Source organism: Malurus melanocephalus, unplaced genomic scaffold (genome assembly GCF_030028575.1).
Source record: "Malurus melanocephalus ecotype Western Australia unplaced genomic scaffold, MMel_1.1 scaffold_1, whole genome shotgun sequence".
Taxonomy (NCBI): domain Eukaryota; kingdom Metazoa; phylum Chordata; class Aves; order Passeriformes; family Maluridae; genus Malurus; species Malurus melanocephalus.
Window position 1 is genome coordinate 9,417,095 of NW_026623233.1, and position 17,660 is coordinate 9,434,754.

General features: G+C 36.0%; 1 protein-coding gene across 1 annotated transcript in view; it reads right to left on the minus strand.

Annotated features, from left to right (window-relative positions):
- Positions 1–1,767: 1,767 nt before the first annotated feature.
- CCDC138 (coiled-coil domain containing 138) overlaps positions 1,768–17,660 on the minus strand; it is a 33,202-nt gene continuing 17,309 nt past the window's right edge. The window contains exons 14-15 of the mRNA XM_057363819.1: positions 4,003–4,141; positions 1,768–2,923 (exon numbers count right to left, since the gene is read on the minus strand). Of these exons, the coding sequence (XP_057219802.1) occupies positions 2,752–2,923; positions 4,003–4,141 (311 nt within the window). The 3' untranslated portion in view covers positions 1,768–2,751. The remainder of the gene's footprint in view (positions 2,924–4,002; positions 4,142–17,660) is intronic.

The following is a 17,660-nucleotide window of genomic DNA, read 5'->3' on the forward strand; positions in this document are numbered from 1 at the left end:
GATAAATTATTTTTCTTCATGTTTGGTAGTAGTTTTCATACCAGAAAATATCTCAACATGAAGTGATGCAACATTCTTGTTTACTTTCTCAACAAGAGGACTCTCACAGCAAGTTTAAAAAAACAGCAAGAAAGAATTGTGTGCTAGTTCTTTATCTCTCCTAAAAATAATAGGTTGTGAYTACAAGAAATTTTCTTTGTTTCATGCCAGTGTTAGTTGATCACTCCTAGAGACCTACACACAACCAAGACATGGTAGATTGTAGCGAATTTGAAGCTCTATGTTCAGATGGAACAGTTCTCAGAAAGTGAGAGTCCCTGCCTCACTTTYAAGGGCAAGTATTCATCATGACTCTTGCTTCCCCTCAAATTCTCAAAAAAAATACTTGAAAAATTACATCCTCTGTATATAATTATATTCTCAGAATATTAATTCACCTCTTGACAAAGGTGTCTGGCATATTTAAAATCGCATATTCCTCTGCAGGAAACCAGATAAACAAAGATAACGTACACCATGTTTCATTAGGGAATACAGAGCTATGGGAAAATAGCTAGAGGTACAGTTAACTTTTTAAAATGTCTCTTGTTGTAGACAGTTTTCTGGAAGAAAGGTAAACTAGAAGAAATCCATACTCACAGTATCTAAATGCCAAAAAAGCAGAAAAAAAGCCCAGAAGATTCTAGMTTCCATCTGCAAGGGAAAGACAATACAAAGAAGTGGCCAAAATGTAGCCAACTTGACAGAAATCTATCATTTCCAAAACCTAAAACAAATCCAYGAGTGACAGCAGGGAATGCAACTGGCTTCCTCTATTCCCCTTCCCCACAGAGACTGGCAAAGTCACTCAAGGGAATAAACAGGATGGGGATGTTTGAGCAAGGCCACAACAACGACTAGTGTGCACAACTGGGGTGGGTTGGTTCAAAAGCCTGATGTTCACATCTCCCATTAGAACAGGATATTCAATGCCCCATCTAACCTGGCCTTGAAAAATTTACATAAGATCAAARTTATTAGTGTCATCCTTAGGTCATTAACATAATGCATTAATATTTAAGAGATTAAAAAAMCCTTTTATTTTGCATTTTAACAGCAACCTAACATTTAGATTATAAAAACTTGAAATTAGCTGTTATTCAACTTTCCAGAGTGTAAACAATACTGCATATAAACCCCAAGGGACCCATATTAAAAGCTATACCATACTYTATGTCTCTCTTTTTACCATATCACTTTTGCCATTATTAGATGACCAGATTGTGTTGAATTTTCTACAGGATTTTTTTTTGTAATTAATTTTTTTGTATTTTTAAATGATAGTAGATGGAGAACCACATGAGGACTGGGAACTTTTTTCCCAACTAAGAGGACTTTGTCTCCAACCAAAGGTATATGCAAGCTTTTGCACTGCTGGTAAAGTTGACTGAAGACCAAAACAAATTATGAAGAAATACGTATTTCAGAATGTAACTGATCGTCAGCAAATGCTTTCAGCTATGATTCGTGTTTTTAAAAAATTACCTAGAATTGGTTTCCTGCCCAAGAATGCACAATGCTTGCTCTCTCTTCTGGTCATACTTGTGCCAAATCTGGTGTGGACTCCTTTCCCAGAAAAGCTTGTCAGAAATGTTTAGTCAAATTGCTAGAAAAATATTTGCAGTTAGAATTCAACTTCAAAGACCAATTCAAAGACTTCTGGTAAAAAAAAAAAACAAAACAAAAACCAAAAAACAAAACAAAACAAAACAAAACAAACCACCAAAACAAGAGAAGGTATGAAAATGAGAAATAAAACCTCTCTGAAGTTTTATATTGATGTCAGTGTTAGTCAGAGAGTGAAATACAGCAGATCTTTGAGCTTTAACGGCATTTTCAATTTTACAAATACAGGTTTTCAGTAATTATAGCACAAATCAGCAATTGACGGATAATTTCAATTTTCAGAAGTATCTTATTTCCAATGGTAAGAATTCCTAAACACTGAACTATGGCAGACAGAAAACATATTCAGACTYAGAAAAGAAATGTGAATTGTATTGCAAATTAATACAAAATACAGCAGAAACAATAAAATACAATAATTTCTGTTAGGGATTATTATAGCCAGACATTGTAAGAAATGCTTTTATTAACATCTGCAGAGATATTACCATCCAAAGTTGCACCACACAAAGCAGGATAAAATACTAAATGTTACTTAAATACAGGAAAAGATCAAACAAACATAAAAAGATTCTGAAATCAAAACAACAAAATTTCTCAGACAATACATCTAATTATGTTAAAACAAAATCTGGTTTTAATCATTAAAACTGTAAGATGATCAAAAGATAATTTGATAAGGTATCTGTCTGATACTTATCAGCCATAACACAAATAAATGAATCTATAAAACTCTCTGAAGAGTCAAAAGTAACTAAGATTCATACCTGTAAGGAAAGGTWGGTATTTCTGATCTGCTTATTCTAAGGATTCAATTGCTTAGATTGCATGAGTCATTCACAGTAGCAGCATTACTTCACTTCTTTAAAAAGCATTGAAGAAAGCCATCTAGCATATGACAAAGTTTTTAATTTTCCTTTTTATGAATGAGTGAAATACCAACAAGAACCCATACAATTACACAGTACTGAGGTGCTGCGGTATTTATTTATACAAATCTGTAAAAAAAAAAAAAAATCCAAATTTCAAGTAACATAGGCAGTCRGTATAAATTATACAGAACAATAATTAGATTGGAAGATAGTGCTAGTGACTTGTGCTTAGACTGGAGGCAAGAGAGCTACTCCTCAACAATCCTAAATTCAGCAGAATTGAATTGAGGTTTATACASAGAAAAGCGTGATCTGGATTTATAGTTCTATGCAATTCTTGGATCATTTGGTGAAGAGCAAACAATTCAAACATCTTCTTGTTGCTTCTGCAAAAGAATTTTAATAAAATAATTGTCAATTGAAAATTGAGAGGTTTTATWTAAACAGTAAAGATGCTTCAGAAACTATTTTTTAAATGAAGAAAAATGTGCATTACTTTGACGACTTCCTACAACTCTTCTGTGTTGCATATGTTTCTAAGCATAAGGTTATCAATGCATGCTGAGAGRAAGTTGGAAAAATTATCAAAAATTCTTATTTTTCTTGAGTAAGTGATATGTACACAGTATAATGAAAGCTCAAGGAAAGGCTGTAACAGGTTTTTCACTCATGTGAAATAAGATTTGAGAGACAATAAATTTTAAAAATTAGGATTTATGAGCCAATTTTAYTTTGACTAGTAAATGCCAGTTATAATTTATATTAGATTATTTTATAGGAAAACCTTTTTCCTAGAGTTCAACTTTATTCCTTACAAGAAATTACAACCTCTGYTTTGTCAACAGCTTTAAGTCCAATWTAAGAATTAAYTCWGTTTAGATACCCCCTTTCATAAATGAAGCAACTCCATTAAGCAATCTGCCAGTGAAGCACATTACTATTGATATGATGACCATTGTTACAATAAACCAATCATAGGTAAGCAATGGGAACACAGTTTAAAAAGATGAACATTCCCAAAAGAGCTCAAAACCTTAATTTTTTTTTTTTTTTTAGGGAATGGAAATTGATTAAACCTGAACACAAATCAAAGACTAAATTTTCAAAGGAGATTACTAAGCATCTGAGTAAAACTGAGAATCTAGGATTCTCTTCTAAGAATTCAAAGTATCTTTGTCACCTGCAGACATAAGGAATAATTCCTCTGTAAGTCTACACTGTGAGGCTTTTTTCTAGTTTGTACTCTGTACACTGAACTAGATTTATGCACTAATTGAGAGTCTTGTCTTAAACCTCTATGACAGAAACAGTTTCAATTTAACAAACTTTGAAAGTCCAGCATTGTATATGGTAGAGGGAATAAATAGGAAAACAGAGATGAGGCTTTGGAAAAGAAAAGAAGATAAAGGTCACCAAATTCACTGATCTAATAATAGCTAACAGAATAATGGTAATAAAGGATTACTTTATTCTGGAGAGCTTTTGCAGTATAACACTTAGTTTTTCCAAAACTGGAATATCTAGCTTAGAACTTCGAAGCAATACTGAGCAGGTCTGGAAGAAGGATTCACTACTGCAGGCTTCCAGGAAAGGTTGTAAGGAACCTGGAAAAGAATTAAAAAACTGTATCAGAGAGTTCCGTGCAGGGAGAAGTATAACAGCTATKGACACCTTTAGAAGGCCTCAAATGCTTCATGTTGTGCAATAATTAGAACAACCAAATAAATCTGCTTCTACTGATCATGTGATGCAAAACTCAGGTAAAACTCGAAACTGAAAAATTACACGTTCCTAAGAGTTATGACACTACTGATCCTAAAATGAAAATAGGCTCAGTTATCTTCAGAACAAAGGAAATCAGGAAACAACCATTTTAAACGCAAATAAAAATTCTTACATTGAAAATCTTTATTAAGTGCTCATTTATGATGATTCTTTCCTTAAGATCATGGGAGGGGAACATTAGGCTGCGCAAAAAGCCTCAGAAAGAAGTAAGAGATCATGTGAGACCTGAGAGTCTTTCAACATACTGTCCCTGTACTCAGTTTCAAGAGAGGAAACATAATTATTAAGAGCTAAATTCAAGATCTGTACAACAATTAAATTCAAAAATCCTTCCCTTAAAATAGTGGMGTTCTTATGTCACACTGAAAAAACATTTCCCTCTACCTTGTTTACCAAAATCTAATAACTTCAAAATAAGGTTAAATCTGTTCCCTGGTTATCTCATTCTTGGTTCTAATATCACAGATTAATTTCTATTAAAACATTTTAAATAGTAACAATTTATTTTCCCTTAAAATTAACAGACTTTTATATACCACAGGGCAGTTGCATTATCAGAATATACTTGCACAGAAAATACTTTAATTCCATAATTTTAAAATATTTAATGGGTTCCACTTAATAAGAAACTGGAGTATGCAAATTACAGCATAAGCCAATAAACAAGACATTAAGAAAAATTTATATGCTGAATACTGCAATTTATAAATAGAATGTCAAGATGTTTTTGTCAGTACAAAGAAGGCTCGACATCTATTTTGGTCAAAATTTTCCCTTTCCTCGTTCAAGGACATATAACTTACTAAATGTAACAAGTAGCCTTGGAATGAATTCAAGGTTTTAACTTATGTCAGAAGAAGTGCTATGGAAAACTGTTTGAAATAGGGCTTTAAAATAAATCAACTTGGCATTTTAAGTCAGCCTGAGAGTCCAAATAACTAATTTTCTGAGCTGGGCATTTTCACTGAATATTCAGTAAGGACCAAGTTATTCCTATTCCAACAAATAACCAAATGCCACCTCCCTGATACACAGGGAACTCATGAGACTTGTGGGCTTTTGCTGGTTTATACCCTTAAATAAAGAGACTGAGAAACAGTAAATGCCTTTAGCACACATCAGAGAAACTACGGSACTTGCATTTCCTCTCTTTTCAGCAGAGGTGTTTTGTCAAATCAATTTTAAATGCTGGATTCAACAGGTGGAATCCACAGCATGTATCATGGAATGTGTGGATGGAAATCATACAGATGCAGGAAAATAACAGAGTTTGGTAGCAAGAGGCCAATCTCGCAGCAATAAAATGCAACAACAGCTAACGTATTATAAAGTCTGGAAAAGGCAGGCAGATGTTTTGTGGTTTGTATAGCTGATGGGTCTTCTGTTCTTTACCAAAGCAATGCAAAACAATAATTATTCAAAGAGATATGCATTGTCAAGGCAATAAATCATTATAAATTAATCTGCTTTTCTGTTTACATCTACTTGCATGTTTCTTGCATTTTTTCTACCATGTTCAATACACCTATGGTTTTACGCATGCTGTCCTCTCMGTTTTAGTACTACTTCCAGTCACAGTCTTCTGTCTCTAAATTGTAACAGTACTAAATTTAAAATCAGAATGAAAGTAAAGTAGAAAAGTAAGTAGTAATCAGCAAAAAAAGATAAGATACTATTACTCATTTTATTTTAGCTTATGGTCTTCAAAGCACACCACTTTTAATACTTTTTTTCAATATTTCTGTACTTTTTCTGCATAATAAGGTATTCTTTTTCAGAAATTGTCATATAAAAAACCCCTCAGGGCTTTCTGTCAATTACAGCAAACAGAAAATCCTCAGATGAGCTCACCACATGTGCTACATTTAGTGATACGTGACTGACACAYAGTCAAGACTCAGTGCACTTTACTGAGCCACTGCTTTCTGTGACAGAATTCTGGGACTATTAAGTACTTACAGCAGAGTCTTAAACCTGGAAAAATAATTAACTAAAATTTCACTTCTGGAATGATGCTGTAATGCCCTAGTGAATCTAACTTGTTAAAATCCATGAAAAGAGGTAACAAAASCACGAACAGAAAGGAGCAAATAAGCAAAGCCCAGTGAACACAATCTACCATCTTAAGAGTACTTCCTGACTAAATATTTCCATCACTATGGAGTGTTTGAAGTAAAATTTCTATACAATAAAAAGAAGACATAACCTTCTGTAAAGAAAGCAAAATCTAGGACTACAACTTATGTAGTTTGCAATTTTATGGTAATTCTTCTAAAATTTACTAGTTTCCACAAATGACTGCCTATTCCCAAGAAACAGAACCCCTATCAACCTGCACTACACCATTGATGAAGTCTGTTTTAACAACAAAAAATTGAAACAGTTTCTCTTACTTACAAAGATGCTTATCAGAAAGGGAAGAAAATGAATGTGAGAACATTGACATTCAAGAAGCAAACTGAGAAGAAAGGTTCTTCTATTTTCTGTTGCCCATTAAGATAACAAATGGCTTTAAAAAACTCATTTAACATGACTTCTGACTCAGCTGAAGTCTGACTCATGACAGATCTTAAAGATACAGTAACAAAGATCTTAAGTTACAGATCTTAAATATCAGTAACAAAGACTGCTTGCATGAATAGGCCAATCCTACAATTTATTCCTATAAATATCCTTAAACAGCCAGAGGACACTTCTAATTTCTTTTCTGCATGGTAAACAAATGAACAAATTTGATTTCTTTTCTGCATGGTAAACAAATGAACAAATGCCATTGTTTAGTTGACCTGAATATTTCTTTGCTTCCCTGCTCTTACAGGCTCCTTAAACATAATACATTAAAAAAAAAACAACCCAAAAAAACCCCATATATGCACACACACACACGCATATATATATATATATATATATATATATATATATACTCTAAGAATGTTCTGCCTCTGAAATTTACAAATTCATGCAAAAGACATTACTTTTAAGACATTAAAAAGACATGTCCCTATAAAACAAAAAAGCTAAAGTGGTAGTATTTCCTATAAATTTGCAAAGTTAATCACGTGAAAGCAAATTGATAAAAGCCCACATTAAAATGGGCTTTCTGTAAACAGCTTATATATTCAATTCAGATAATCTTTTGAAGAGTATATTGTAAGTAATCAGAAAATAAACAAAACAAATTTATAATTTAAATGCATCTCTCACTGACTAACTAAAAGAATGTAAGCTTCACACTTTTAAGTATTTTGGTGGCTTAGATTCTGCACAGATTTTGCTTTTATTTAGCTATTTTATAAAAACTTAATTGGAATTCATCCTGACAGGATTTTGTCACAATTTAAAATAACCTGCAAAAGCCTCCATTTATCCTTACAAAACTGGAGCATGCTGTAGTTGCATTAACTTAGCTGGACTGGTAGACTGCAACGAACAAGCAATTTGTCATTGTTGACAGAATTCAACAGAAATTGACCTCCAAGTAATCAGTCAAACACAGCATAAAATCTCACCTATAGTTATCCAGAAAATTCTGTTTCATACCAAAAGGTTTGTCACTTCAGGAAATGGAAGTGACAACCCTAAGTATGTGTTTTAACAAATTAAAGATTACAGTTTTTTCTCATTTTCTAATTGTGTGAGGATCTGCTGGGAGAAAGGAAAATACATGACAGCATGACATGCAGCAGGGTCTACTAGTGTGGAAAAGTTACCAAAGTTAACTGCACAGCACAGCAAAAACACTTCAAAGGAAACAGCAGTATCACTTGYCTATTACTAACTGTCTATGGGAGTCACCTACAAAATCTGGACCAWTTGCTGAATCTAACATTTTCTCCTGTAATCAGTAGCTAGGACTGCTCAGAGACAGTGATTAGAGCACAGTGGAAGTGCCCACAAGGATGATGCTAAGAGAGCCCAAGGGCAATTTCAGCTGGTCACCCATTATGTGTTGATCTCAGTACGACCTGAATTGTTCTTCCTTTTCCTCAGATGTGCAAGGGATTTGAACACCCATGGGACAGGATGTATAGGTGACCCATAACATTCTCATATGGCAACTGGAGATTACATACAGGGAAAAAAAATAGGATAGCACTGTATTTTTGGGGGGTTTTTGATTGTCTAGAGCTTGATGAAGGTGATGACAGAGTTGAGTGTTTTGGGCTAAGAATCAGAGGAAAGGCCAAGGCAGACATCCCGGTGGGAGTCTGTAATAAGCCATCCAACCAGGATGAAGAGGCAGATGAACTAGTCTACAAAAACTGGGGAGATGTCTCATAATTCCTAATTGTTCCAATAGGGGATTTCAATTTACCTGATACCTGGTAGAAATAAAACACAGTAAAGAGGAAACAGTCCAGGAGGTTCCTGGAATGTGTGGAAGAGAACTACCTAACACAGATGGTGAGGGAGCCAATTAGGGAAGGCTCCCCATTGGATCTGCTACGTGTGAACAGAAGACTCATGGGTGATGTGATGGCTGGAGGCTGTCTTGCACACAGAGATCACAAAATGGTAAGMGTTGTTTATTCTTGAAGAAGTAAAGAAGGGGGCCAGCAGATCTATTTACTGGGACTTCCAGAGGGGCAGACTTTAGCCTGTTTAGAAGACTGGTGGAGAGAGTCCCTTGGGAGGCAGTTGTGAGGGGCAATGGTGTCCAGGAAGGCTGAACATTCTTCCAGGAAGAAATCTTAAAGGCACAGGAGCAGGCTGTCCCGTACGCCAAAAGACAAGCTAGCAGGAAAGCAGAGCGGCCTGGCTGAACAAAGAGGTTTAGCTGGAAYTCAGGTGAAAAAAGAGAGTTGATGGTCTTTGGAAGAAGTGGCAGGCAACTCAGGAGCACTGCAAGGATTTTGTGAAGTTATACAGTGAGAAGATCAGAAGGGCTAAAAGCCCAAGTAGAACTTAGTCTGTTCACTGGTGTAACARACAATAAAAATGTTTCTATAGATACACTAATAACAAAGGAGGCCTAAGGAGTATCTGCATCTTTTACTGGATGTGAGGTGGAAACACAGTGACAAAGGATGAGAAAAAGACAACCTCATGCTTTCATCGCCTCAGTCTTCAATAACAAGACCAGATGTTTTCCAGGCACACAGCTTCCTAAGCTGGAAGACAGGGACAGGGAGCAGAAYGAAGYTCCCATAATCCAAGGGGAAGCAGTCAGTGACCTGATACCCCACTTAGACACACAAGCCTATGGGACCAGATGGGATCCACAAAATGGTATCAAGGAAGGCAGTGGGAAGTGCTCGTTGAGCCACTTTCCATCATGTACCAGCATTAACCATTCCAGTTAACAGGGTAAGTCCCAGTTGACTGGAGGTTCAAAAATGTGTCACTCATCTATAAGAAGGGCCAAAATGATGATTCAGGGAACTACTGTCCTGTCAGCCCAACCTTGGTGCCAGGGAGGGTCATGGAGCAGGTCATTCTCAGTGTCATCAGACAGCATGTACAGGGATCAGGCCCAGCCAGCACAAACATTGATTTATGAAAGGCAGGTCCTGCTTGACCAACCTGATCACCATCTACAGCAAAGTAACCTGCTTGGTGCATGAGGAAAAGACTGTGGATATTGTTTACCTGGACTTTAGTAAAGCCTTTGACACTGTATCCCACAGCATTCTCCTGAAAAAACTGGCTGCTCAAGGTGTGGAAGGGTGCACTGTTTGCTGGGTAAAACAACTTAAGTAAAAAAAAAGCCAAACTCGTAAAAAACAAGTCAGTGAGCAGCCCTTTGCAAAGAGAGAACAGTCTAAGCAATGTATTTGTTGGATTTGGACCAAAAAAGGCAAACTGAACATATGTGCCCTTCAGTAGAAATTTAGAGGTATTTGCAGGAACTAAAGCAGAGAAATTAAAAAAAAAAAAAAATTACTATAGGTTTATCTATAAGTAAATGTATAGGAACTATAGTTGAGACAGAATAGTCAGATATTTTTGTTYGGTAAATAAATGCTACAGCAGTTATAACTAATCTTACAACTAATCTAGACTTCAATACTGTTTGACAAAGCAACATGTGATATTATATTGCAGAAAATGGGGGTTAATAGAATGGCTGGAGGGTGTGTAGTGTAAGGAATTCACTAGAAATGAACTTCAGTTTTAAACACTGATTTTTGCAATCATGCTTATCTGATGTATTAATTAATGACTATAGCATAAACAAAGGAAAATTGTAATGCAATTCCATGGTGGAACTGCCACACTTAGAATGCAAYAGGTATAAAATACATGGAAACCATAATTATATTACTTGCCAGAATAGCAGAAGCATAAAGTTGATATACTAAGAAACAACATACATTTTTTTCCTGGAAAATCACTAATTAGAAACATCAGAGGATGAAAGCTTTTGCTGTGCTGATTGAACTTAGTATGTCTACAAGCAATCAACATGGTCTTACCATTAAAGACTGATTCTAATAAGGCCTCACAGACAGGAAAATAAACCATTTTACAAATAACCTAGCTAGCATTTCAAATTGAATTTGTATACTATACACTACTATGGGTTACTTTGTTCAAGAAACCAGAAAAGGCCCAGGAAACACCAGAATCACAGGTGGAATCACAACTCTCTCAGCACACACCTAAAGGAGCTTTGCTCCAAACACAATGACAAACTCTAAGAAAGCCTTAACATAAACAAACRTAACTTGGCATCACCTGCAATTCTGTAACACCAGATTGCAAGTGAACAGGTATATAAATTGTGAGCTCTGACAATGCATGGATGTTACTCAAACTACTCAATTTGTACTACCCAATTCCAARAAAAGCCTTTCTTTATGACATTATTTCAATTATGACATTGCTTTCAAAACAGTTGGCTAAAAAGTACWGTAGTTCTGATAGTCAAATACAAAGTAAAATGTGTATAAAAATATTTTTCCTACTTAAATCATAGTTTGCTTTAAATKAAACTATGTTATGGAAAACTATAAAACTGTAAACTGTTTATTAAAATATGCAAGTTTAGTCAATAAGAGCAAACAAGATATTTCCTTAATAAACTTCAATGCTCTAAAGATTTCATAACCTGAATTGACTTGAAAGGGGATGCATACATCCAAATATTGATATCAACAACTTTTTAMCATCAAATACTTYTTAAAAGTTAGCATTCACATCTACCTTCAAAATGGCACTCTGTTTAAGAACTAAAGAATTATTCTAAATGAGCAGTGAYGTTTYACTTCCTAAATGGCTACTTGGCTCKATGTAACTTTCTATTYAATGGCTGYTTCTATTTYTTCCTTTGGAGTGGATGAGAMAGGGAAAATTYAGAATGGCTAAATATTACTTGACTGTTATTAGAAGAAGGAGAAAATAATGACACAGATGTTATTTGTTATTAGGGAGGGGTACTTCATACTAAATTAATTTCATCAAAGTATTCAAACTAAAAAATTAATTAACAAAAATGTGGGCAAAGTTTTGGKGCTCTTGCTTGCAGCACATACAGGCTGGTCCTAAATTTATCTAGGCTGCATTTAACAGAATTAGAGACACTTATCTGTGGTTAAAATATTAAACTAAAACATCTATTAATCCAACATAATTATTCATTGTTTTCAGAAGAATGAATAAAAATTACAATGGTAAGACACGATAATAGAGGAAGGATTTCCTTTTAAATGGTTTGTACTTAGTGTTCATGCCACATAAGCTGTAAATCATTTCTACAACTATAATTTCAAAACATAAGTCCTCAGGACAATTTCACATCTGCTTTTCACACAGGTGAAGGGGAATCCTATCTTAGTATAGTATTCACAAACTTGACATTTTTACCCTTTCAGTACAATGCAGAATAAACTCACTTGAAAATTTACAATCCTGCAAAGTTATCAGTAAAGATAATATGCTGGGAAATGTTGAATTTTAATCTGTTTAAGCATATGGGTAGTTTTTATTCCATGCCTTTACTGCTTGTAGACTGTAAAGTCTCAGAATGCTAAGACTCAAGAGGAAATGTAAAAGGGAAGGTTTGAGATTCCTCAGCAGATTCTGACCACTGACTTCTTAGAAGTACCCACAGCATCATGCATGTTGTAGAATTCCTAGCATCAGTTATGGAAGCATTCCAGCACAAAGAAAAAGAGGGAATGTCCTCTAGATGGTCAATGTAAGAAGACTTTAGTTTACATGTAAATAAGCAGAGCTTTTTACTATGGAGACAATCCTTTTATCTTCACTGGCTTCATTAAMTTCCCTATGAGATGAGTACATCTGGACACAGACTTGATTAACCATGACTATAATATTTTCTTTAAAAAATTAAAAGCAGAGTTCGGTGRTTGTGTAGATACAGCTCACTTTTGCAGTTACTAAAAATCTACAGTGATGTCAAYGTTCTTAAGAAATCACCCTTAAGCCTTACCAGAATGTGCCATAACTTACAGTAAACAGAAGAGTATMATTTTGAGATTTTATTTTTCTCATTTCAGTTTGTGAATAAGTACACACTAATATAAAATATACTCTCTGAAAAACAGAAATAAGCCYGAAGACAAATTACATTTAAGTTTTATTTAAAGCAAAGGCCACTATTTTGTCACGTCCAGTGAGCAGGCAAGTTTTGATTTCATTGAATGAACTTAAGGTTGACAAAGGGGAACCCTACCAATCTATATGACAGAAGACAGATATCACTGCAGGAGGAATTCAAGATGCCTTTGTATGGAAGTGCAAAAGGTGAAATTGAGGCAGGGAGCTCTCTGCTAACAGCAGATTTCAAAACAAGCATGAACCAGACTGCAGTTAACAATGGCATTTTTGATAGATGCCTATATACTCACTATCTCCTTTGAAACCCTTTTAACTGATTCACAAGTTAAAAAAATAGTAAGTGAGAAGTGAAAAGACTGAACAAGATTGCATAGGACAAGTATTCAACTGCAAGGTAATTTTATATCAATGATAAGATGTTCTTCAACACCCACAGAATAAATTTTCTTGATGAGGTCATGCTACTTACTACCAGATTGCTTCCAGAAAATGTTTCAAGTCTGGCATCCAGGTAGTCTCTTGAACAGTGTGTGTTGCAATTCCTGTCCCAGAAACCAGAACTGCTGAGAAAAGAAACTTGTAGTCTTTAAGGAGGGAGCTCGGGGTATGAAAATGCTCTGGAAGCCACTGGTTTATACTATAACAATCTGGATGATTAGAAGTAGCTATTAATTTAATTATTAAATATTAATTTTAATAGTAATTTTAATGGGAAATGGTAAGAGCTTTTTTAAGCAATAAATACATTACATGTCATTTGACTAAACTGAAACATTGGCAGTAGCAGTTAAAATATTTTCCTCTCAAAATTTCAAAGGCAGTCAGAGCACACTGTGTTTATAGAAATCTATCAACAAGCACGTTCAGCATTTAACAAGATACTAAACCTACTTTCTATGACAATGATATCAGAGTCCTTGGGTTTACATCTGTCTTCAGAAGGATTCATAGCTTAGAGATGTGACTAAAACCAAACGCCACGGCCTGGTAGCCTGCTTTCCTTAACTAAAGCAAGGAAACCTTCAAAAGCCATGTACTGAAATATTTCTTTCCTATCAAAGGAGAGGGAATAGATGCCTTAACCTTTTACTCCATGAGAAACAAGAAAGAGCCTTTTATAGATCACTGATTAGATTCAATAACCAAAAGAAGGATCAAGTTGAACGTTATGGCAYTTATTTGGAGCCTAAGATTCAAGGAAAAGAGCACCAGGACTAAAAAACACTGCAAGACTTGCTCTCTTGATTCTGCTTCTATCCAGTCAATCTTTGCAGTACAGGAAAGATGGCCATCCTCCAGAAAACAAACATGGATTGAAATACTCATAATGGGTATGGAGAACAAAAAAGAAATTGAAAAATATGTAACTGAACTGACATTCCTCCCATCTCACCATGAAACAAGACAGGAAGCAATGACATACCTACAGTAAAAATATAGCTATACCAATTTATACACCATTAAGTACAATTTTAAACAAAAATATTAGCAGGATGTAATAAGATAAAAGAGATAAAATATCTTTGCACAGTTGGTTTCCTACTGTCAGGTCCATGACAAGCTGTTAACTCTCACAGCTGTAGAATTTAGAAGCAACCTATTACTTCCCCTGAAGAGAGCTGACTAAACCAACTAGACTTCAACTTAGGCCACTGAGCTCATCTGAAGAAAAACAATTTCTCCATCACATAAACAACAGAAAATATAATATAAATTATTTAGAATTATATAGTTTATCCTAAGAATTATCTACAATTTCATTTCAGTTACTTATTAGGTTTCTAGCAYAGGTTAAACTAAGCAATTTGCTAACAGAATGCAAGTAGTTAGGTGAGGACCCACTCAGTTGCAAAAAATCGTTCCTCAAATCTACTAATGAAATGAATCCACAAAAGCAGCGGAATATGGAAAAAAACCCCAACACTATTAGAGCATAACAGTAAACAGAAACTGAAGTTCTTTTGACACAAAGTAAACTGTCTGAACCCACTCTCACTCTAATACCCGGAGGAGGACACAAAAATCAATTTTTTTTCACCCCTGACATTTAAAAGTCAGCCTTTGGTCCAACTATGAATGTGTTTGTATATGACAAGAACAATTATCAGCAGAACTTTTACTTCCTCCTTAGGYCTTAAATTTTTTGTAAAAGAGGTAAGGCCAACAAGATTGGCATATATGTACATACACATATATATATATTTATATGCATACACACACATATATATTCTGTGTATCGGACACACTGTTATACAGCTGCAAACACGTCAATAATTGGATGTACTGGGATTGGTTAAGACAGAGTTAATTTTCTTCACAGCAGCCCTCARAGTGCTTTGTATTGGTAGSTAGAAAGGTGCTGGTAACACAYCAGTCCTTGGCTACTGCTAAGCAGTGCTGGCACAGCATCAACACTCTCTCTAACCTCACCAGCAGGCTGGGGTTGGGCAAAATCTTGGGRGGGAACACAGCCAGGMCATTGACCCAAAGTGACTCCCAGAGCATATGATATCTGCTTAGCAATACAAGCTAAGAGAACGGAGGAGGGGGAAGGACATGTGAGAGGGGCAGGGAGCATTCCTTATTTACAACATACTGGAGCAATCTCTATGCATGCTGAAGCCCCACTTCCCAGAAAGTGGCCAGACAGTACCTACTGATGGGATCTTTTGGTTTCCTTTGCTTCCATGTGCAGATTTCGCTTTTGCTTTAATAAAATGCCTTYATCTTAACCCACAATTTATTTTTTCAATCTCTTTTTAAACTAGATTATTTTGAGTGATCCTTATTGTTTAATTTTTCCCAAATAGTAGTTTTGACTTTCTGGCCAGAGTTTCCAGAAGAAATTGAAGAATCTCAACTCTATGAATTATTTTCACGTTTTGAAATGCCTCAAGCCATCCTCTGGATCACCTTGTGCACCCCTGTGATCTAGCAAGCTTTCTCAGACAAGTAAATCACTCCAGAGCTAATTATTTCTTCACCTCTGTCTGCTCCTTCTCTTCCTYATGAAAAAAAGATCTAAGAGAAGAAAGCAACAATCAGAATAGCAGAAGATATTGTGCATGAATGCACATCCTGAGCTGGCCAGGACTGCTGAACATGTAATAATGAAGTCATATGTCAACAGAGAAAAGAAATACTAAGGAAGGTTACTTTTCAGACCTCCATCATTTCCCATTGAAATGGTGGTGTCAGGACTCTCACAGTTGATTTGAAACTCCTGAAGAGAAATGGAGTGCACGAAAGGCTGTATGCCAGTAAGATCCCCAGAAGCAACACTACTAATTTTAATTTGCCATTAAGATCTTGTACATAGACAGATAGAAAAATGCTGCATTTGACATCATGTTTTCACTTAGTGAAGCACTGTCAGTGTTGGGTGAACTTGCAATGGAAACCTGGATTCTGAACCCACTGTACCAGACACACTATGAAGCCAAAAGCAATGTTACTGATCCGAAACCTCAGAATGTGCATACCAACCCCAAATCTGCTTCAGCAGTATTGCAGACTCTCATTCTAGTTTCTATCAAGAGAAATATCTGTCTTAGGCCAGTAGGTACCTGTAGAGAGACCTCAACAAATTAGAGAGCTGGCAATCACCAATTGTGTGAAGTTTAACCATGTCAAGTGCCAGAWTCTGCACTTGGGATGGGGCAATCCTGGATGTACAGACAGACTGGGGAATGAGAGGCTGGACAGCAGTGCCTTGGAAAGGGACCTGGGGGTCCTGGCCTATGGCCAGTTGAATTTGAGTCAGCAGTGCCCTGGAACTCAGGAGGGCCAACCCTGTCCTGGGGGGCATCAGGCACAGCATCGCCAGCCGGGCAAGGGAGGGGATTGTCCCGCTCTGCTCTGRSCTGGGGCRGCCTCACCTTGAGTTCTGGGGGCAGTTTTAGGTGCCACAATATAAAAAAAGACATAAAGCTATTGGAGASCATCAAAAGCAATGACACAAGGGAGGTGCAGGGTCTGGACAGGAAGTCTTATGAGGAGAGGCTGAGGTCACTTGGTCTGTACAGCCTGAATGAGACTGAAGGGAGACCTCGTCACAGTCTTCAACATCCTCATGRGGGAAGAGAAGGAACAGACACTGAYCTCTTCACTCTCATGACCAGTGACAGAACTTGAGGGAATGGYATGAAGCAGAGTCAGGAGACATCCACAAAATGGATGACTGAACACTGGAACAGGCTCCCCTGGGAAGTGATCACTGCACCAAGCCTGTCTGAATTCAAGAAGCATTTCAACAACACTCTTGGGCACATGGTGTGACTCYTGGGGCGTCCTATGCAGGGCCAGGAGTTGGACTTAATGATCCTGATGGGTCAYTTCCAACTCATCATATGCTATGATTGTTCATATGCATCTTAAGTAATTATCCTTAATATATGRGGGAAATCCTAGGCTTTGTTTCTGGAACACGAGAAAAATAATTTCTTARAAAGGAGAGAATCTACAGAAGGACCTCAGATAGGCCTGGGCTGCATAGAAACATTGCCTTTCATTGCTTATTATAAAAGAAAGGTACATTCAGTTACAGGGAGTAGTACTGCAATACAGTAGTTATTTCACATCTGATTCACATTTTTGAGCTGAGACAATTGAAATTTTCTTCTGTAAAAATACTTTATTAAAAAAAAAAAACCTTAAAAAAAAGTTGTAGGAAATAATATGCTGAAAAACAACCCACTGGCCTTTTTTCCAGTTTAATTTCTAATCACTTCATCTGTAAAGGTATTCTYTTTGAAGAAAAGTATTGCAACACTCCTATAAAGCCAGACAATTACTGCAACAAGTGGAGATAATGCC